Source organism: Heterocephalus glaber, unplaced genomic scaffold (assembly GCF_053883595.1).
Source record: "Heterocephalus glaber isolate CG9 unplaced genomic scaffold, H.glaber_assembly_v1.0 deba00001444, whole genome shotgun sequence".
In the NCBI taxonomy this organism is placed as follows: domain Eukaryota; kingdom Metazoa; phylum Chordata; class Mammalia; order Rodentia; family Bathyergidae; genus Heterocephalus; species Heterocephalus glaber.
The window spans coordinates 319838-342102 of record NW_028258297.1 but is presented as its reverse complement, the minus strand read 5'-3'; the positions used below and the strand labels follow the sequence as shown (position 1 = coordinate 342102).

Genomic DNA, 22265 nt, shown 5'->3' with positions numbered 1-22265 from the left:
GCCGTAGTGGAATCGGCCTCTCCAGTTTCTGGTAACTTCATCAGGGCTGCATCATGTTGCTAAGTCTCGAGATAACATCTCCCCACCAGTAACCCTTCCCTGCCAGAGCCCCCTGAGACTGGAGCAGGGCTGTGGGGTGAATCTTAGGGTGTCAGGCAGAGGCAGGTTGACTGGGCACTGGACCAGAGTTCAGGAACACTGCCATCTGACCTGGAATCCCAGGAAAAGGAGAAGGCAGGAGTGAGTGGGCAGCCAGGAAGACAGCTGCAGGCCCCAGCATCCCCTGATACCATCTCGGGCCTGCTGACAAACCTCCAAGCCAGGGTGCAGGCGGGTCCCCCTTCCCCAGCCTGGCCAACAGGTCCACCTGAACCCGGGCTCTGGGCGGGGCATGCTTGATGCCATCTTTTCGGAGGCAGCCCAGGGCTCTGTGTGTGGCACCGGCAGCTTCCAGCTCGCGTCGGGCTCCCCAGCACCATGGGCCAGAGTGCCGTGGAGACCAGCGGGCCCCTCTGGGGCTGGGCTGGGAATGGCGAGGATGAATGGGGTGGTGCTGCGATCGCCCTGCTGGCTCTGGCTGTGGTGGCTGCCACAGCACTGGGTCTGCACTGGTTTGGCTCTGGGAAGGACCAGAACTTGTTGGGACCGGTGTCAACAGCCCCCAGGGCCCAGCCTGCTCAGGTGGAAGCAACCAGGCCGAGCCTGCATGCCAAGTCCAAGGTCAGTGGCTTCGGGGGTCAGAGCTTGGGGCAGGGGAAGCCAGACCCTCCAGGAAGAGGCCAGGGGGCCCCTGCTCCAGCTGGAGCCCACGACCCGGGGGCCCCACAGGGAGGAGGTCTGACCCTGCTTCCCCTCAAGATGCCCATCGAGGTGGCCAGCAGAGGGACTTTGGGACAACAGCGTGACACCACCCCAGGAGCCCCGCACAGGGACAGAAGGGCGCCCCCCAAGCCAGACGGTGAGCTCCTGGGTAGGAGCAAAGCACAGCAGACCCCTGCGCCCCTCCTGATCCACTTCACCCCTCGGGGTTCTGGCTGCGAAGCGGAGCTACAGGTGGATGCCGGTGAAGTGAGCATGCGGGGCAGAGGCCGGAGTAACCGGCGGCGACGCGGGGACAGGGGTGCGGGGGACAGACGTGAACGTCCCTCCAGGCCGGACCCTCTGCGCCTGGGTGCCACCGCCAGCGTGTGGGACGCGGTGGACGCAGCTGCCGCAGTCTGGGGAACTCAGGGGTACCAGGGCCCTAAGAAAGGCTGGCCCTGGATGAACCCTGACCCCAGGAAGGAGCAGGCCTCGGCCTTGGGGCCGGGCAGGACTGAAATGGGAGGAGACTCCCGCGTCGGAGAGGGCGAAGTGGCCCCGAAAGGCGGGGACAGCAAGCAGGCGGCCCAGGGGTCCTGTCCCGGCCACCTCCCCATGGCCCCTGCCCCTTCAAACCCTTCGTCCCTCAGAGTCACTCAGGCACCTTCTCAGGGTGAAAATCGCAGGGCAGTGCCAGCCCCCTCTTCAGCCCCAGCCCCACATGCTGCTTCAGCAGAGACCCCAGCCCCAGCCCTAGCCCTGGCCCGCTCCCTTTCCCCTTCCCTATCCCCAGCCCCAGCCCCAACTCTAGTCTCAACTCTAACTTCGACTCCAGCATCAGCCCCAAGCCCAGTCCCAGAAAGGAGGTCAAGGGCTGTGTCTTGGGAGCCCAATGGGGGTCTCTCCAAGGGCTATCAGGAAGGGCAGATCTTAACCAGTTGGGGAAACCTGATTGCCATGGTTCTTAGAAACCATCCCTTGCCCAGGAAGGAGAGGCCCCAAACAAGTGTTCCGAGGGCAGCTCCTGCAAACTCTTCGGATCCCAGCACTCCCACACGCTCTGAGGACAGATGCTCTGGTTCCCATTTGGAAGAGGCTGTCCCCAGCCTCCAGGACAGGCACAGCGCTTCTTCGGGGACAGCCATGCAGGCAGGCACAGGGGGCCTGGCCAAGGCTGGATGTCAGCCACAGCCAATGAGCTTCAAGATCAATGGGGCCCCCAGCCCTGCCCCACTCCCAGGTTCAGGAGGAGATGGAAGCAAAGAGAAACATGTGGACATGCTGCCCCCAGCTGCAATGCCAAGGGCTCTCTCACAGCCAGCTGTGCAGGTGCAGCCTGGCCCTAAACCATGCTCCACTGCGAGGCAGGACTCCCAGCTTATCCCTGGGCCCAGGAAACGCAGCATGTGTGAGATGGCACAGAGCTTGGAGCAGGTGGTCAGCCAGGCAGCCCTGGGGCAGCATCAGGTACAGGTGCCAGGGGACAGATCAGGCAACAGGGAATTCCTCACAGAGAAGCAGAAAGAGGCCCAGAAACTTACGGTTTTCCTGCAGAGGCCTGGGAGCTGGGGGGTGGTTGAGGGACCCCAGAATCCCCACTCTCAAGCCTTGGAGTCTACCACAGCCATGGCTCTGTGGCCCCAGCGGCTAGACCTGGGCAGCTGCTTGGAGGTGCTGGCCTTTGCCCAGAAGCATGGGGAGCCTGGCCTGGCCCAGGAGACCTATGCCTTGATGAGCAGCAATCTGCTGCGTGTGCTGGGTGACCCGCACCTCTACCGGCAGCTGAGTGGGGCTCAGCGGGAGCGTATCCTGAGCCTGCGGACCAGCCAGGGTCAGGCAGTGCTGGGGGTCCTTGTGCTGCCTAGCCTCTACCAAGTGGGCCACTCAGGGCTGGTGAGGGGTTCTCGTGAAGAAGAGGCCCCTTTGACCTGGCCAGCACCCGTGTCTGCTCGCACACACCTGCACGTGTTCAACCCCCAAGAGAACATGTGGTGGCCCCTGACCCAAGTGCCTGAGGAGGCCCCACTCCGGGGCTGTGGCCTCTGTACCATGCACAATTACTTATTCCTGGCGGGTGGCATCCGTGGCTCTGGAGCAAAGGCTGTCTGTTCCAACGAGGTCTTCTGCTACAACCCTCTGACCAACATCTGGAGCCAGGTTAGGCCCATGCAGCAGGCCCGAGCCCAGCTCAAGCTGGTGGCCGTGGACGGGCTGCTTTATGCTATTGGAGGTGAGTGCCTATACAGCATGGAGCGATATGACCCACGCACAGATGCCTGGACCTCACGGGCACCCCTTCCTGAGGGCACCTTCCCTGTGGCCCATGAGGCTGTGGCCTGCCGTGGGGACATCTATGTCACGGGAGGTCACCTCTTCTACCGTCTGCTCAGATACAGCCCTGTGAAAGATTCATGGGAGGAGTGCCCCTACAGTGCCAGCCACCGGCGCTCCAGTGACATGGTGGCCCTGGGGGGTTTCCTCTACCGCTTTGACCTGCTGCGGGGCGTGGGTGCCGCCGTGATGCGCTACAACACAGTGACAGGCTCCTGGAGCCGAGCTGCCTCACTGCCACTGCCGGACTCTGCCCCACTGCGCTGTGCTGTGCTGGACAACACCATTTACTGCCTCAACCACCAGGTCACGGCCACCTTCACAGTCTCTGAGGGGACCGCTCAGTTCCAGGCCAAGGGACTGCAGCCCTTTCCCCTGGGGAGTAAAGGGGCCCTGTGTCCCTTCATGCTGACTCTGCCCCCCGAAGCCTGGTTGCAGACCTCTCTCTGAGCGCTGGCAGAGATCCAGGGCAGAGGTGGCTGTCCAGGGAGACCCTCCATCCCGGTGGGTCTGCGGGACATGGGCCATGGGGGAAGCTGGGACAGAACTTCCTACGACACCTCTCCCTCTCTGCCTAAAAGCTCTCATCTGTTTCTGGAGTGAGATACCTTCTGCCTCCCTACCCCAAGCCAGGCTCCATGTCGCCTCCTTGCCCACCAACACCCCGGTCTCCTGCCTGGTCCTCACCTGCTTGGCCGCCTCCGCTTGTTTGCAGTCTGTCCGTGGGACTCCCTGGTGCTCCTGCAGCCGGGAAGGAGGTGGCTGGAGATCTATTTGCGCTTCTATGTTCTTCCAAGGGGGAAGAGGAACCAGAGGCTCCCAGGAACGCCTTCGCCTCTGGGACTTTTGCTGTCTTGAGGCCTTTTGGGAGCCAGGCTTGGCTGTTCCGCTGTGGGTCTGACTGGTGCTTGGAACCCTTGCCTGTGAAGCTGGGTTGGATTTGTACTCTGCTGTCTGCAGCTCCCGGCCATGGCCCCTGTCCAGGAAGAACCAATGCCACTCGGCTCCTTTACACCTCATGGGGTCTCTCTCAGGCCCTTCAGATTCCTACCCTACTTCCCACAAACCTCTCCCTAAATAAGCCCCAAGTTCCACCCTAGTTCTATCCTTTGACAGCTCTGTGGAATTGGATAGGACATTCAATCCCCATTTTCCTGGTGGATATTGGACACTTGTCATTCAGGAGACCTGTGAGAACATGACCACCAGTGCGACACCTGGCACAGGGCCTGGGGCGCACAACACAAGAAATCAATTAGGTTTTCTCCCCTCATCCACTTCGAAATCCACTTTAGGCAGATCAATAAATCTGACTGAGTACTACTGCCTGTCCCAAGCCCTGGCCTGCTTTGTCCCTGTCTGGGCCATTTTTGTCTTTTTATTCTATGCTTAGTACCACTGGCGCCAAACACATGTTCAACCCAAGAAGCACATGCATCTTACGCTTGTCACGCTTTGCTAACAAGGCTCAATTCGCACCTGAGTAGATCATGGTGTAGGACAGAAAGAGGTCATGGGGCTGTGCTTCAAAATAAGTTTACTGAGAAACAAGACTGTCTATACAGCTGTACATCTGGGGTAACTGACTCAGCCCTGTGCTTCTGCACACAGGCAGGTGGTAGGCGGTGGCTGTAGGTGGGCGATGGGGCCTACTGCTTGCGCTTGGTCTCACTAAGCAGCTCTTGCCGGCTCTTCTCCATCTCCTCCTTGCAGTTGAGGAAGGCATCCTCCAGGCGGTGCATGAACTCTGCCAGTGCGGGGTCGGTGCGCATGACGACCATGTCGTAGGCCATCCAGGTTGCCTGCACTGCAACAATCAGACAGGCCCAGTGAGGCCACAGGTGGCACTGTCGCTCTGGGCACTCCACCTGTGGTCAGCTTCCAGGGGCTGGACCCCGCCAGGATACCGGACCACTCCAAGGACAGAAAGCAGTCAGTTAGATGTTACAGAGCTCATACAACTCCTATAAACACTCCTCCCTCAAACAGCAATGAAGAGACTTCTTAGTCTCTCCCAGGCCTTAGCTCGTGGGTACATCAGCCAAACCTAGTAAATCCGGAGGACTTCTGATATGAAATGTGAGAGAAATGACGGCAACCACAGGTCCTCTACACGCAGTGCACAGTTAGTGGCTGTAGGGTGACCTCCAAGGCATCATCGCACTTACCTAAGCTCACACACTCAGTTGGGCTGGCCATTCTCAGTCCCGCGAGACTTACATTTCCTCATGGTCGGTGACCTTGCAAGCCTGTCCACCTGCAGTTGGGCACCTCTGTGCTTTCAGGCTCAAGGGAGTGGCTCCTCTTCCTTTTAGGGTCCTTGAGCATCAACCACTGCACCGATGGGGTTTACTGCTCTTTTTCTGAGAGCAACTTGAAGTAGCCCTTCCTGGGTCTTTACACAAACACATGCGTCATGAGCAGACTCCAGTAGAAGAATACTCTAAATCTCCCACCACTGCTGTGGCTCTGCCGGCTAGAACTATACAGAACAAAGGTCATGTCCCTCTGTGTGACAGCTAAGCACAATAAATATATCCCCTTAGAACTCTTCTTTGTTGGCCTAAAAAATATGGGATACTTGGGAAGCTATGTCTTTGAGGACATCAACCAAAATGGACATAGGAGAATGATTAATAATATAGAGCACATGTGTATGGATACACAACCAAGGCCAACTGAGTAGCAGATTTAAGTTTTACACAGTTTATCCATGGGGAAAAATTGCTAGAAAAGGTTGTGTAGTGTCTGAGCAGAGTTCATGTCATTCTATAGCTGGTACAGGTATTCCTGAACTTTTGGAAGCATGAGTGGTACTTGGAACACTTACTATAATGTTGTAGACTGCTGCTCCCTCCCCAGACCTATAATTGTTCTTGTCTAGCATATTGGGGATGGTGCCTGGGAACTCATATCCTAATAAGCACTCTGGATCATTCTTGAGTAGGGAGTCTACATATCACACTTTTCTTTCTTTCTCTCTCTCTTATTTTTTTGTTACCGGGGATTGAACTCAGGACCTTGTGCTTGCCAGGCAGGTGGTGGTACCACTGGCCCTTCTTTTGTTTTTTGAGACAGGTCTCACTAGGAAGTCCAGGCTGGCCTTGAACTCATTATGTAGCCCAGTTTGGCTCTGACTTGTGGCAATCTTCCTGCCTCAGCCTCCTGAGTGCTGGGATTACAGGTGCGTGTTACTATGCCTGGCACGAACACCCTTTTAGACAGTGGGTGACACATGGACCTGGGAACAAGAGATTTGCTTCCCAGCTCTCCACTTGCCAGCCACAAAACCTTGAACAAAGACTTAAACTTGCTAACCTTAGTCTTCTCATCTGCAAAGTGGAGGTTACTTACTGATTTCATAGCTTGCCGTGAAGAGATGAGTGGCACATATGATATGCCTAGCACACAGGTTAGGGATGGAAAGTTTGTGTCCACCCCTCTCCTCCATTCATATGCTGCAATCTAACCTTCCAGGTAAAGGTATGAGGAGGCGAGCCTCTGGGAGATGAGTAGTCATGAAGATGGAGCCTTTGCAAATGCAAATGGGATCGGTGCCCTTATGAAAGAGACAGGAGAGCTTGCTCTTGGCTATTTGAGGAGGCTGCCTGTAAAGTAGGAAGAGACTTCTCACCAGACACCAGATCTGCTGGCATCTTGATCTTGGACTTCCTGGCCTCCAGGACTGTGAACAAAAAAAATTTTTTTTTTTTTGGTACCGGGGATCAAACTTGGGACCTTGGACTTGCGAGGCAGGCGGTGGAACCACTGAACTAAATCCCTGGCCCAATAAAATGTTTTTTTAAGCCACCTTGTCTGTGGCAATTTGTTTTAGCAGCCCCAAATGATAAGACAAATTAATACCAAGAAGGGGGTGTTGCTATAACAAACACTTGATAATGTGGGTGGCTTGGGAGTTGGGTCCTGGGTACGAGCTGCAAGAGTTTTGAAGTCCATGCTAGAAGCTGGTATTGCTATGAATGGAGCTTTAAAGGTAATTCTGGTAAGAACTCAGAAAAAAGAAATTTAGAAAGAAAGCTCCATCTCTTAGAAAATATGATCATTAATAGAATACTTGTGGAAATGCAGATTTCCTCATTCTGACATTCTGATGAGGTCTCAGAAGGAAATGAGGAGTAAGTTAGCAGAAGCTGGAGGAAAGGTGATCCTTGTCATAAAAGGGCAAAGAAATTGGCCGAATTGTATTCATGTTTGAGTGGTTTGTGGAAGGCAGAACTAGTGAGCAATGAAATTGGATATTTAGCTTTTTTTGCTCAAAAAGAAAGCAATTTTTACTATAAAATAACTAATGGAGGCACTCAGGGCAAAGAGTTAGGGTGAGTAAGAAGTTAAAGTCAGGGAAACAAGCAGCTTTCAGAAATAAATCTCATACAGCCCTCCACAGAAATTTCCTAGGCCAAAGAAGGGAAGGAAGCATACCCAATTAAAAGATTCAGTATTCACAAAAGTGAAGCAAATCCATTGTTTAAAACACTTGTATCCTAAGGGAAAAATTTCCAATAAGTGTTTATGAAAGGAATGTATGGTAGTTGAAAATGACTGTGACAACATCCCTATTTATTTAGAGATGGGCTCTTGCTATGTTACCTAGGCTGGCCTCAAACTCCTGGGCTCAAGTGAGCCTCCTGCCTCAGCTCTCCAAGCAGCTGGGATTATGAGTATGTACTACCCTCCCAGCTTGACTTCCCTACTATAAATACAAAATGGTCCTGCAGCCCTGTGGTTAGGATCACTGGTAAAGAAAGCTGGTAGCATGCCATGTATGCATAGTTCAGAAAGTCAATTTGAGAAGACACCAAAATACTGCATCAAGTGCATAAAAAGTTTAGAATATATAGAGTAGGAAGGACTCAACACCTTCCTAAAATCCTCCAGAAATATATATACTTAGGGTTTTTCATTATTCTTTAAATGTCTGCTGAATACCACTTTGTGGTAGTATTTGCTAGGGCACTCTGGGGAGGACAACCTGTGTGAGGTAGATACCTCCAGTGTCTACACTCGCTGCAAAGGGTGGAGACAAATAATTAACATAAAAGTCAGTGGCAGACTATGAAAGGTGCTGGGAAGGAGCTGAGCAGAATATGTTGTGATACAGAAATGTGGTGAGAGGAGTCTTATTTTGTATATATAAATATATAATAACGTGTGTGTTTCTGTGCTTTGTTGCTTCTGTATTTTGTTGTTCAGCTTGTCTATTACTATGCCAACACAAACCATTTTATTTGTATAGCTTTATAGCTAATTATTAACTTTATAATATATAGCTATATATGTAGCATTATGTAATTATATAGCTCTATAATAAATCTTATTAATTGTAGGACAAATCCTTTACTTGCCTGCTTTTGCTGAAGTATCTAAATTATTATTATTTTTTAAATAAAATTAATCTTTTTTTAATGTCTTTTTTTTCCCCATTAAGTTTATTGGTACATTTTAGGTATACAATACAGTTACAGTCATCATTGGGATCTTGTACCATTACATGAGTATCTTGGTTCTTATTTTTTTCCCCTTCCCCTGCCCTCCCTTCACCCCCTCCACCCTTCCCTATTTGCAAAGACTTTGTTTCCATTTTTTTCCTTTTCTCATATTTTTTCTTTTCCCTTCTTTCCTTTCCCCTACCCCTCCCACTTCCCCTGCTCCTTTAGACCTTTTCTTCCTGTTACACAATATCAATTATACATTTTTAAATTACAATATCAAGATCTAGGAGACATGACCACAGATTTTACAGAATTTAAAAGGATATAGAAAGCATATTACAAAAATCTATTTTGAAATAAATTTGACAACTTCTAAGAAGTAACTTGGAAGACAAATTAATGAAACTAACTCTGGAGGAAATATAAAATTTGAATAGCACCTATTAAAGAAAGTATATTCCGAGCTTGAAAACCTACCTATATGACAACAGCAGGCTCATAAACATTTTAACTGATAAATTATATCAAACAATTAAAGCAGAAAAAAGAAGGAACACTTCTCCCTTCATTTTAGGAACTCAACATTGTGCTAATCCTAAAACTGGATAAAGATAATAGAAGAAAAAAGTATGAATATAGATGGAAATTTGTTTAACAAAACCAACTATTAGAAGTCAGATCTGGCAGTATGTAGAAAGTGGTTTTGTTACAGGGATGGCAGTGTTGTTTCAGCGTTGGAAGATCCACCCCCAAAAGTCATCGTTTTAACAGAGGAAAGGAAAAAGCCAGATGATCCTGTCACTAGTTGGAGAAAAAGTATCAGACTAAATTCTACAGCTGTTGGTAGTAAAAGCTAGCAGGAGACTAGAAGTAGAACAGAACCTTCTCAACAGATTAAAGACATGTACTCCATACTTCCAGCGAGAACGCCTTACATGAATGGAGAAGATACAATGCTTTCTCCTTAAGGTGGGGAACAAGGGCAGATATGCTTACTCTTTATCTGTCCATTAAACTTTGAAACCTAGTCCCCACCAAAATAGTCTGGCAATAAAATGACACAACTAGGATAGGATTGGCACGGCATAAGCAAAATCTTTATATGTAGATGAAATGATCATCTACAGAGAAAATACTAAGAAATCTCTAGGAGCCCCTAGAATTTGTATTTGAATTTAGCAGGATTAGAAAACACAAGGTATATATAAAAATTCAGGTCTGTGTATACTTGCTATAAATGAAGAATTGGATGTTGAAATTTAAATGTTATGTAGGAGTACAAAGGATCTAGAAAAGTTAAAAACAAAAACAAAAACAAAACCAGTGTTGGAAGACGTTTAGTACCTAATTTTAACACTTCTTCTAAATCTACAGTAATCAAGGGAGTGTTGGTGTAAGGAAAGACATATAGATCATTGGAATAAGACAGAGAATCTAGAAATAGAACCACACATATATGGTCCACTGAGTTTTGAAAGATTATTTAACATTAGCATTTTATAGAATATAAACTCAATTCAAGAGCTGAGGAAGAGATAGTGTTTTCAGCAAATGGCACTAGAACACCTGGTATCCATATATAAAAAATAAATCTCAATCCTTTATTTCCATACATGAAAATAACTTGAAGGGATCTATGAACCTAAATATGAAAGCCTAAAAGTATAAAACTTTAAGAAGAAATTATAAGGGAAAATGTTTATGAATTCAGGGTAGGCAAGAACTACCTAGGATACAAAAGACATGATGTAAAAAAGAAAAAAACTGATAAATGAGATTCCATCAAAATTTAGAACTTTAAATGACATCATTAAAATGAAAAAAAAAGTAGTCCTTAAACAGACCATATTTACAATGTATATAACCTATGACCAGCATATATAAAGAACTCTTACAGCGCATTAATAGACAACCCAATTAAAAAGTAGACACAAGATGATAAATAGCCAGTACAGCACAAGGAAAGGTGTGCAACACTAGAATCAGAAAAATACTAATCAGTACAATAACAAGATTGAATTATATACTCATTAGGGAGATGAAGTTAAAAGTTTTTAAAGCCTTGTCGTGACTTTTTCTTTTTGTTGGATTCTCCCCCTTTGTGTTTAATTTGTCACATCCAACGGATTCATTCTGCTGGGCTTCCTGGGGTTGTGATCCTCAATGTCTGTTCCTAGGATATTGTCTAACATTTTTTGGAGTGCTGATTTGGTATTCATGAAGTTCCTGAGGTGCTCTTTATCATGAAAGTATCTTATTTCTCCATCAATTTTGAATGATAGTTTTGCAGGGTACATCAATCTGGGTTGGAGGCTGTTTTCCTTTAGGGCTTGAAATACATCACTCCAAGCTCTTCTTGCCTTGAGGGTTTGCACTGAGAAGTCTGCTGTGATTCTGATGGGCTTTCCTTTGTGTGTGATTTGTTTCTTTTCTCTCACTGCTTGTAGAATTTTGTTCTTCTGTTAGATTTCTGGAATCCTAACTATTATATGCCTATGTGTAGATTTTTTTGATCAAGGCTAGCTGGAGTCCTATATGCCTCACTTGTCTGTATGTCAAGTTCTTTTCTCCTCCTTGGGAAGTTTTCTGCCATCACCTCTGCGAACAGTTTTTTTATGTCATCTGCACTCTCTCCTCTTTCTTCATTGACTCCAATCAGTCTTATGTTGTTCTTCTTTGCATCGTCTAGCAGCTGCTGGATTGATTTCTCGTGTTCCTTTGCAATTTTAAAGCAATTTTTCTTTTCCTCCTCACTAATTGCAATCTTTTCTTCTATATCTGAAATTCTATCCTCACATTGGTTCATTCTGCTGCGCTGACTTTCAATGGAGTTTTTCATCTCCTGGAAATCTGTTTGGATCTGTTTTATGGATTCCATTTGTTTCCTATGTTGGGATTCCATCATGTTCCTCAGATCCTCTATTTTTTTTATCTGTGTCCTCTCTAGACTTATTAATCATGTCTTGCACCATGAGCACAATCTTTGTTGTTATCTGAGTAATTATTTCTGATTTCATTTTTCCCAGATCCTCTTTTGTTGCCAGTTCAGAGAGTCCAGGTGGTTGAGTATCAGATTGTTCCATCTCGTTTCCCTTTGGGGTTGCTGTAGGTGATCTGGAACTCTGTTTTTGAGGCTTGTTTACGTGTCTTCTCATTTCCACGGGGCGGGGGGTGGGGTGCTTCTGGCACCTGCGTGGCTCACCTTCTCTGCCCTAGGAGCTTGGGATGGCGGCGGGGGAGATTCCTTCTGGGTGCTGGGACCCACTCAGCTCATATCTTAATTATTTTTAACTCTTAGGTTTCTCATAAATGTTTTAGAATCAAGTTGTCACATTCCATAATAATTCTAATGGAATTTTTTTTGAGGTTCTAGGTGTTGAACCTAGAGTCTGTGCTGAGCTATACCTCCAGCTCTTTTTCTTTTTCCTTTGAGATAGGGTCTCAATAAGTTGCTCAGCTTGGCCTAGAACTCACCATTAGCCTGCCTCAGCCTCTGAGTAGTTGGGGTTTCAGATGTGTACCACCATGCCAAGCTAAAAAATGCATTCTAATGCTTTGCTCCTGACATATAAAAATGCAATTAACTTTTGTCTATTGATCTTATAAATACCCAGTTTGCTAAACTATTATTTCCAACCAGTTGTGTTTTAGATGTGTAAGCTAGCCTCCAAGTTGACTTCAGTAGTTATTACCTTTTGGTAGGCACACCTTTGTGAAGTTTTCTCTCATATTGTACCACAGTTGATCCATGTGACCAGTACAACATGACAGAAGTAATGTTATGCCATTTCTGGAATTTGCTCTGAGTGAAGCTATGACCAGCTCTATGGAGAAGCCACACAGAAAGCCAACAGCTATATGATTTTGGAATCAGATTCTCCAGTCCTCAGTCAAGTGCATGCCTGGTATCTTCACTGTAACCTCATGAGAAATATAGCCAGGGGCCGGGGATTTAGCTCAGTGGTTCCATCACCTGCCTCGCAAGCACAAAGACCCAAGTTCGATCCCCGGTACCAAACCAACAAACAAAACAAAAAACAAAACAAAAAAAACTTTGGCAACTCAGAGATAAACATAGAATATCCCCCAAAGGCTCATGTGTTCAGAGACAGGGCTTTTAAGTGGACCATGGAGGTACTATCCTCATCAGTTTGGAGGGGAATGTGCTTTTAGGGGGTGGGGCCTGGTTAGAAGGGGCAGGTCATTGGGGGCATGACCTGGGGAAGGGTCATTGACTGAGCCATAGATTGAACACTTGTCCCTCCACCATGCCTGTCTGCCATCCCCTTTCTGCCAGCCAATCATGGACTGAAAGCATAAACCAAAATAAACTTTTCCTTCTTTAAATTATGGGTGTCAGGTATCATGTCCAATGATGGGAAAGTGACTAAATCAGTTCTTATAAGAACTGGAAATTAGGATACATACAAGAACAGAAAGATGGCCATGAGAGGGCACAGAGAGGAGATGGACATCTGCAAACAAGAGGAGAGGCCTCAAAAGAAACCAATCCTGCCAACAGGTGTTCTCAGACTACTAGCCTCCAGAACAGTGAGAACATAAATTTCTGCTGTTAAAGCTCCACATTCCCTAGTCCTTTGTATTGTAGAACTAGCAAACTCACAATATTCCACCACAAAAAAGGTCTGCTCCTGCTGCTCTGGCTCTGACTCTATTGGTTGTGTTGGCTCTGGGTCTTTGTCTCCTGCGCTAGGAAACTCCCTTTCGCATCTCACCATTGAAGCCCCAGCTCCTGCAGGCACTGGGGGGTGTACCTGGCTATGCCAGGCTCAGCTCACTAGACTGATGGGTTCAAATGTGAGGGTTAGGGTTAGGCCTTGTACAAAGGCTCTCAGCCAAATAGGGTGAGCAGGGATTAAAATCCAAAAAAGCTCTTCTCATCAAGCTATGAGAAGGCTGTAGTTGGCCATAGAGTGTAGCTTTTTCTAATTCATTCTAGAAAGGGATAATTTTTAATCATCCACCTAGGAAAAGCAGTTTTTTTCTAATTCATGTAGAGGCATAATATAGGCTAGCAAAGACCTTGTCAATTATATTTATCTGTTTATTCTGGGCTGTGGGTATATAGGAATCTTTAGAGAACTCTTACTTCTTGTAGGATTGATGCCTCAAAGGCTGTTCTATCTAGGGTTTGTGGATGAGGGCCAGAAGGGTCCTGTCGGGTCCTTAACAATCACAATATTAGAAGTGCACGTTTGTTTGCTCCCCAGTGCATGTCTTTTGCCCTCGCTAAATAGCTCTCTCCAAATCACCAAATCCCTCCTATATTTCCAAAACCAAGGAACTTATTGATTCTCATCTCTTCCTGAAACTTTCTCTTGCCTTGGATGGCAACTCTCTAGTTCTTTCTGTGCCTCTAATGCTGCTATCCTTCTCTTTTACCGCCAAACATCTTTGCTTTTACAATCAGTGGGGTTTCTTATGGTTATTTCCCTGGGTTGCTGCTCTCTGCTAAGTCATGGTCAGTATCAGCCATACCCTGCAAAATGAAAATTATCAGACCTCTTGAGGATTACTGGAGATTGGCTCTGAACTGACACTAATTCGTGGAGATCCAGAATATCACTGTGGTCCACCTGTTGGAGTAGGGGCTTACAGAGTTCAGGAGATCAATGGAGTTCTAGCTGAGGTCTGTCTCATAGTAGACTGGGTGGGCCTCTGAACTCATTCTGTGGTTATTTCCCCAATTTCAGAGTGCATAACTGAAATAGCTGTACTCTTTCAGGATCTGGGAGAATCCCTATATTAGTTCCCTGATCCGTGAAGTGAGGGCTATTATGGTAAGAAAGGCCAAGTAGGACTGCCTCTAGCTATAAAAGCAGTAAACTAAAAGCAACCTTGCATTCTTAGAGAACATGTATAAATTATTACCAGCATGAAGGACTTAAAAAGAGTACAGGTTAATTCCTACCATATCACTATTCAACTCACCTATTTGACCAGTGCAGAGTACAGATCTTGGAGAATCATAGTAGATTGTCATAAACTGAGTCAAAAGGGATTCCAGTTGTGGTTATTATTCTAGATGTGTTTTTGTTGCTTGAATAAATGAATGCAATCCCTGATACCTGGTATGCAGCTGTGGATCTAGCAAATGCTTTTTTCTCTATACCTGTTAGTAAAGGTCATCACATAAGCAGTTTGCTTTCAGCAACAAGACCAATAATAAATCTTCACTACAACTAAGTCAGGTATATCAACTCTCCAGTTGCTATAGTTTGGATCTGAAGTGTTCCCCAAAGGTGCATGTGTTAAAGGCTTGTTTTTCAGCCTGTGATACTGTTAGGAGGTGGTAGAACTTTTAGGAGGTGGGGACTAGTGGAAAAAAATTAGGTCACTAAGGATGTGCTTCCTGAAGAAGTCCAGGCAATCTTTGGTGAATATCTTTAGTTGTGCTGTCATGGCTGCCTCAATGCCCTGAATTAATTCAAAACATTTACATTTCATGGTCTTTTTACTTTGTCAGAAGTCACGTGGAGTCAGATCTGGTGACTAAGGTCACTCTGTAATATCTTTAGTAGCCTGCTTCGCTTCGCTTTGCTTTTTTTTCCCGATACTGGAAATTAAACTCAGGACCTTGTGTTTGCCAGGCAGGAACGGCACCTTGAGCTACATACCTGGCCTTAGCCTGCCTTTCTGTTGGATGGCACTCGACAGCAGCATTCACCATATTTTTTTTATCACAACTTATAAAGACACTCACAAATGAGGAATTCTAGAACTGCTTTAGAAAGTGGCAAGAATGATGGGATAAGCATGCTTGAAGTGTGTGTGGGGGTGCAGAAGTCTGAGGGAAATGACTATGGGTCTTCTATTGTAATAAATTTTAAAATTTAAACATTCACTGTATATTTTTATCATACTTCATACATTTGGCAAAAGTCAGTGCACTGGACACTTAAAGTGGGCTTATTTATTGTATATAAATTATATCTCAATAAAGGCAACTAAAAATACAATAACAAGCAAGAACACTATATATAGGGGCCAGAGACTTAGCTCAGTGGTGCCGCTGCCTGCCTCACAAGCGCAAGGTCCCAAGTTCAATCCCCAGTACCAAAAAAAAAAAAGTTAGAATATGGAAAACATAGTCACATACTAAGATGCTTTCCTGCCCTGTGGACCCTTTTTTTGGGAATTTTTACTGCCGACAGGTTAGGGTTACAGATGAGCCTGAACTTCAATATTATCACCCATGTGGCCTTGCCTACCTTGGCCATGAACAATATACACATGGCCTACTTGCAGCACCTAAAAGCAATAGATTAGATGTACATAAAGTGTCTTGGAAGAAGCTGACATATGTGGTTCTGAATTTAAAAAATAAATAGTATGAGACATATAATGCAACACTACACAAATTAAGAATATATGTACATAAAAGAGCAATATACATTTTATTTAAAAAGTACACACAATGCTGGGCATGATGGTGCACACTTGTAATCTGAGCACTCAGGGGCCTAAGACAGGAGAACTGGTGTGAGTTCAAGGCCAGCCTGAACTACATAGCAAGATTTTATCTAAAAAAAAAATGTACACACAAAAGGTATTTTTAAGTACATTGGGATTTTTCCTACGAGTGGAGAGAGGGAAAGAGAATAAACTATGGGGTCTAGAAGGGACAAATAAAGAATTAAACTGAAAAGAGCCCTTCCTTGGACAAATGGTCATGACACCATAAACTGTGGGGTATGTTAATATCAAGTCTCTATATCTGAGGTAGAGAATAAGTGAACAAATTATCATGGAACAGTACAATCAGAAACTAGAGAGACAATCTTGAGAAAAACCACACAAAATGAAAAAGAACAAAGAAATAAAAGTGATTACAGACATGATGATAAAGAAGATATGACAAAAAAGAGATACATAAAATGGATAATTGGAATTTCTGTAAAAATTTGAATAAATAGTATTAAATGATACAGTAAATAAAAAAGTTCTTCAAAAATACTCAAATCTACTTCTCTGGAGTCCTGATATATCCCAGGAAAGGTGTTTCAGAATATTAATCAATCTGGTAAAACTATAGAACTTCAAGGACAAAGAAGCTTAAGGCAGAAAAAGTTATTTTCTGAAGAAGAAACAGAGGCAGGCCGCATGCTATTCCACAGTACCACTAAATTCTGAAAGCATCTTCTGAGTCATAAAGGAGTAATTACATACCTAACCACTGCTATAGAGTTGTAACCATAGACAAACATTCTCAAGAGTTTATGAAACCAAGGAGCTCATAGATAGCCAGAGTTACTAAATTTAAATATTTGATCTTTTTGAGTACAGAATGTTTGTCTCAACATGTTTTGTTTTGTTTTAAGACAAGGTCTTGCTATGTAGTTCAGGCTGGCCTTTAACTCACTATGTAACCCAGGCTGGCCTAAAACTTGTGGTGATCCTCCTGCCTCAGCCTCCTGAGTGCTGTGATTACAGGTGTGCACAGCCACTCTCGTTTAACAATTGTAGGAATTATAGATTACAGAATATAATTGTAGTATCTTGAAGCTTGATAACAGAAATAGTAGAATAGCTAAAAACTATGTCTCAGTTTTCTCATTTGTGAAGTAGGGATAATAAAAGTCCATATACCTTACAGCATTGTTGGGAAGATTAAATAAACTAATTTATATATTATTTAGTTTTTGTTTTTTGTTTTTGGTACTGGGGATCAAACTGGGGTCCTTGTGCTTGCAGGGCAGGCAGTGGCACCACTGAGCTAAATCCCTGGCAGTATTTAGAATGTTATCCAGCAATTGGTAAATGCTGAATAAATGTTTTTGATGATTATTAGATACTGAATAACAGTAACTAAAGAATTATCAGTTTTGTTAATGTTTCCCTATAAACGTTCTCAATTTTGGAGCGCTCTTACAGGAGCTATTTATTATTTAATCTGTTGCTGTCTATATGTTGATAACATACGTTCAGCAGCTGGTACATTGTTAAGAACATTTTTTTTTCTTTTGCAGTTCCATGTTTATTGAATATAAACCCTAAAAATATGGAACGCTTCATGAATTTGCATGTCATCCTTGTGCAGGGGCCATGCTAATCTTCTCTGTATCCTTCCAATTTTAGTATATGTGCTGCTGAAGGGAGCACTAAGGACATTTTTCATTTTTATTTTTTTGGTACCGGGGATCAAACTTGGGACCTTGCGCTTGCGAGGCAGGCGACAGAACCACTGAGCTAAATCCCCAGCCCAAAATTTAACAACTTTTTCTTTTTTTTTTTTTTTTTGGTAGCAGGGATTGAACTTGGGTCCTTGTGCTTGAGCTAAATCCACTAAAACCACTGAGCTAAATCCCCGGTCCCAAATTAGACAATTTATGCAAAATATTTATACAAAAGTAGAATTATAGGGCCGGGGATTTAGCTCAGCGGTTTCACCCCCTGCTGCGCAAGCGCAAGGACCTGAGTTCGATCACCAGTACCAAAAAAAAAAAAAAAAGCAGAATTATAAAAAGAGGAAAACACATGAAACTAAAACTAAGGAAAGAATCTATTAAAAGGTAAATAATCAGTCAGGCATTGTGGTGCATGCCAGTAATCCCAGCACTCAGGGAACTGAGGCAGGACAACTTCTGTAAGTTCGAGGTCAGCCTGGCTACACAGAGTTAAAGCCAGCCTAGAATGCATACAGAGAACCTGTCTCAAAAAGAAATAATAATAAAAATAAATAAATAAATAGGAAATAGACCTGGCATGAGTTCAAGGACTCTGATGTGGGGAAGCACTGATGGAGGGTACGGAATTGTGCACACCACATGCCTCATTTGGGCCAAGTGGGAATGGGCTAAGCTTGTTTTATTACTGTGAGAAAGAAAGTACAAAAGCCAAGACATGTACCTGCTTAAATACAATACTTACCTGTGTCTGATAACTTTAAACTTACTTAGAAGACTTAAACTTAAAAAAACTGTCCAATGAGTCTACATAGCTATAACACCAGTCAACTTTATTCCTGACCTAAGAAGCTATTTTTATAACACTACTGCCTTTGTAATATAAACTATCTTAACTGTTGTTACTCAATACCTTACTTAACTGTTACCTTAATTATTGTTGAAATGAATTCTTTCCCAAAAAGAGAATCTCTAGTAGATTTCTAGAAAAATACAATACTATAGTCTAGCCTAGATCCTTTGGCACACAAGATGGACTAGAATTAAATGGCAAAAAGAAACACAGAGCTGGGCATGGTAGCGCCTGGCTGTAACCCTAGCACTGTGGGAGGCTGAGGCGGGAAGATGACAAGTTTGAGTCCATCTCGGGCAATTTAGTGGCTTAGGGAAACCCTGTCTCAAAATTTTTTTATTGTATCGGGGATCAAACTCAGGACCTTGTGCTTGCAAGGCAGGCACAGTGCTACTGAGCTAAATCCTGGGCCCCCGTCTCAAAAATTTTTTTAAAAAGGTAAAAATAAAAAAGGGTTGGGAATGTAGCTCATTCTGAAGGCCAAACAAATGAGCCCACAGAGGAAGTAGGGAACAATATAGGTGAATATTTCACTGGTCTCGATTTAGGAAAAGGCTTTATAAGCATCAAAGTAATGAGAATAAACTAGAAAGGGAACTATTGATAGATTTTTACTGGGTAAGGTTTCTGTTCATCAGAGTCTCATAAACAAAATTGAAAGGGAAATAACTGGGGAAAATGTTTACTACAAAGTTAAGAAAGGCTTCACAGCCTTAATACATGAAGACTTCATACAAATCAAGAAAAGATTCTATCACGGAAACCTGACATTCCCTTCTTATGGTTGGTGTCAAGCCTAGATTCAGGTTAATTCCTTTGAGCCGTCAATTCTACAAAAGCTTCCTAGTTTGTGTTTCTGCCCCTGGTTTTCTCTCTCCAAAGCATCTCTCACTCTCTTCAGAGACATTTTTTTTCAGAGACATTTTTCTAAGGTGCAAATGTTTGAAAACTTGGAGCAGCTCCCTGTCACCTAGATGAGTAAGGTAAACGTCCTTAGCCTGGCACTGAAGGCGCCTCTCACTTTTCCAGCCTCTTCTATGGCCTGTCACCTCAGTGCCAATCTGGTGCTGCCTGTCCATGTCATCTTCTGGTGCAGTTCCTGTCCTTCATCTCCACCCTACAACCCAGTCCCATTTCTTCCCTAACCCTGATGCCACCAAGCTCACTGACTTTCCCAGGCACCAGCTGCTCCTCTTCTGCTCCTCTTCAGCACTCACTCTCATTGTAAAACATTATTACCATTTGCCAAATGAAAAGGTTTTGATTTTAATATATATATTTAAATTATAGCTAGCATCTTGATGTCTGGTTCTGGCCTCCACCCGAGTCTAAGAAAGAAATTCTATATTCAGCTTTACATTCCTAGAATGACACATGGAAGACACTCAGTAGCTGCTGTCAAATAAGGAAACATATAATTGGGTTGAAGGAGTTATATAGTTTATAGTGGAGATGAATTATCAAACTATTTTTTTTGAGACAGGGTCTCACTATGTAGTTCAGGCTGGTTTTGAACTCACTATGTAGCTCAGGCTGGCCTTGAACTCTCACTGATCCTACTGCCTCAGCCTCCCGAGTGCTGGGATAACAGGTGTGTCACCATGCTCAGCAAATTATCAACATTTTTGAAAAATGTAGTTTTAAAAATAAAACCTTCAAATACCCAGGCAAATTCTGCAAACATACATAAGTAGGAATTTTATAGAGGCTGCTACAATGAATGAAGATTAGTTACACATGAATAATATCAGTTTGTTTTCATATGAGTAAAATATACATGCCTTCTAAACTTTGTTTTACAATATTATTTTCTCTAGCAAAACTTGGACTCATAAACTGTAAGAATTATACTTATTCTGAATTAATAAAAAAAAATGAGGGCTGGGGATTTAGCTCAGTGGTGCTACCTCCTGCCTCATAAGTGCAAGGTCCCAAGTTCGATCTCAGGTACCAAAAAAAAAAAAAAAATGAAAGAAGTGGTGTTGGTACCACTGCTGAGCTGGAAACATGTTGAATAGCACCAAAAACTAGCATTCCTTTCCAAAAATGGAGAAATTTGCTCAATCCTATTGCTTTTTCCAGTGAGCCTGACCTCCCCTTTCAATACCTCTAATCTTAGCACTATTACTTTGAACCACTTCTATTTCAGTGATTTATGGAAAGAATGTTCCAGTTCTGTTCACAGTTGCCATTCTCACCTGTGACTGTCATTTGCTGAGCATGGGAACTACTGTCTGGGACTGTGCCAATTGCACGTCATTATTTCTGCCCTCAAGAAGAAAACAGTCCAATTGCAGAAACAAGAGGTGAATACGCAGAAGATAATTCAAGGCAATTCAGTGGTAAGTATCAAATTTTGTGGTATATGAGTTACCTGCCACAAAAGTTAAAAGGAGGTGAGGGAAGGCCTTATTAGAAGATACTTGACATCAGCTCAGAAGTTTAGGGAATATTTGTACTATTGGAAAGAGGGGGAAGCCATTCTGTCTGGAAAAATATCCTACCTGATATTTTTTCCATCTCTTCCAATAGCTTTTCCAAGTCCTTATTCAGGTCTGACAGCATTCTCAGCATGTTGTCATAGTTTCTTTCCCCAGGGTCAGCCATCTATGTGGTGCACAGAAAGACTTGCCATGAAACGTACTGACATTTTAACACCAACTCTATAGTGTACACCTGAGTGATCCTTCAAAAAATTCTCTCACCTCTTAGACTTGGACAATACCTCTCACTCCATATGGCTATTATAAAGGTTAAATGAGAACATGTAAAGAGAGATGGCCCAATATAGTATTTTACACAGAGTAGTTGTTGTGACCCCCTTTCTGATCCTTGATGTACAAACACCTCTTCAAGCACAGTTGAGGGATAGAATGATTAAAGTGGAAAACATTTTTATTGGTCAAAAGTGAAAAAAAACTTTGCCATAATGGTGACACAATAGTACATTTATTTTGGCAAAAGTGTACTGAGTATCTACTAAAATGCAGGCTGTTGTACTGATTTGTTATGAAGATAAAGTCATTGCATCTAAAGGATATCCAGTGTAATATGGGAATAAGTCATACACAGAACAAATGAAAAAGCAGAACATGATAGATGTCATAGTAGATAGATACACAGTATTAATATAATACATGTATGATGGTACAAGAACCTTGAGTGGGACTAGCTTAACTTAAAAAATATGAAACAAGGCTCAAATTTGCAGATTTTTAAAAAAGTTATTATCAATTTAACTTTCCAGAAGGGCTTTCTTGAAGGGCTCTCTTGTAATGTCACACAGAGACTGAGCCTTAGCTCTGGAGAAGGATTATGTGGACTCAAATCTTGGCCTCCCCCCCCATATTAGCTGTGTTACCTTGGTTGACCAATTTGTCTTGAAGTACTGGGGACTGAACCCAGGGCCTTACACATGCTAGGCAAGTTCTCTGCCACTGAGCTACATCCCCAGCCCTTCGCATATTTTCAACAATATAGTTTTTGTAATGTATAACAAAAAGATTGTTAATACACCTATGTCTTATAAATAAGGTTTCTGTGAAGATGAAATAATATAAATTATATACTGCTCAACACAATACCTACCATAATAAATATTCAATAAACCACACCCATTGTTATTTAAAATACTGAAGTCTAATTAAATCACTCTAGATCTTCTCTTGATCTTTACTAATATAC

The 22265-nt window shown here is 44.0% G+C and overlaps 2 protein-coding genes and 1 non-coding gene across 3 annotated transcripts in view; 1 reads left to right on the top strand and 2 right to left on the bottom strand.

Moving 5' to 3' along the window:
* Positions 1-348: 348 nt before the first annotated feature.
* Positions 349-3679, top strand: Klhdc7b (kelch domain containing 7B). The gene has a single exon (XM_004845292.3). It carries the CDS (start codon positions 478-480, stop codon positions 3580-3582), a length of 3105 nt encoding a protein of 1034 aa, XP_004845349.2. The 5' UTR covers positions 349-477; the 3' UTR covers positions 3583-3679.
* Positions 3680-4652: 973 nt separating this feature from the next.
* The window catches only part of Syce3 (synaptonemal complex central element protein 3), a 30951-nt gene continuing 13338 nt past the window's right edge, over positions 4653-22265 (bottom strand). The window contains exons 2-3 of the mRNA XM_004845291.3: positions 21086-21188; positions 4653-4939 (exon numbers count right to left, since the gene is read on the bottom strand). Coding sequence (XP_004845348.1) covers positions 4782-4939; positions 21086-21188 — 261 coding nt within the window. The 3' untranslated portion in view covers positions 4653-4781. The remainder of the gene's footprint in view (positions 4940-21085; positions 21189-22265) is intronic.
* On the bottom strand, positions 17599-17705 carry LOC147827430 (U6 spliceosomal RNA). The gene has a single exon (XR_015452390.1). It is a non-coding gene; the product is annotated as a U6 spliceosomal RNA (small nuclear RNA).

Excerpts from the sequence above, each read along its gene's own strand:
- Klhdc7b (XM_004845292.3), top strand. The coding sequence starts at position 478 with ATGGGCCAGAGTGCCGTGGAGACCAGCGGGCCCCTCTGGGGCTGGGCT.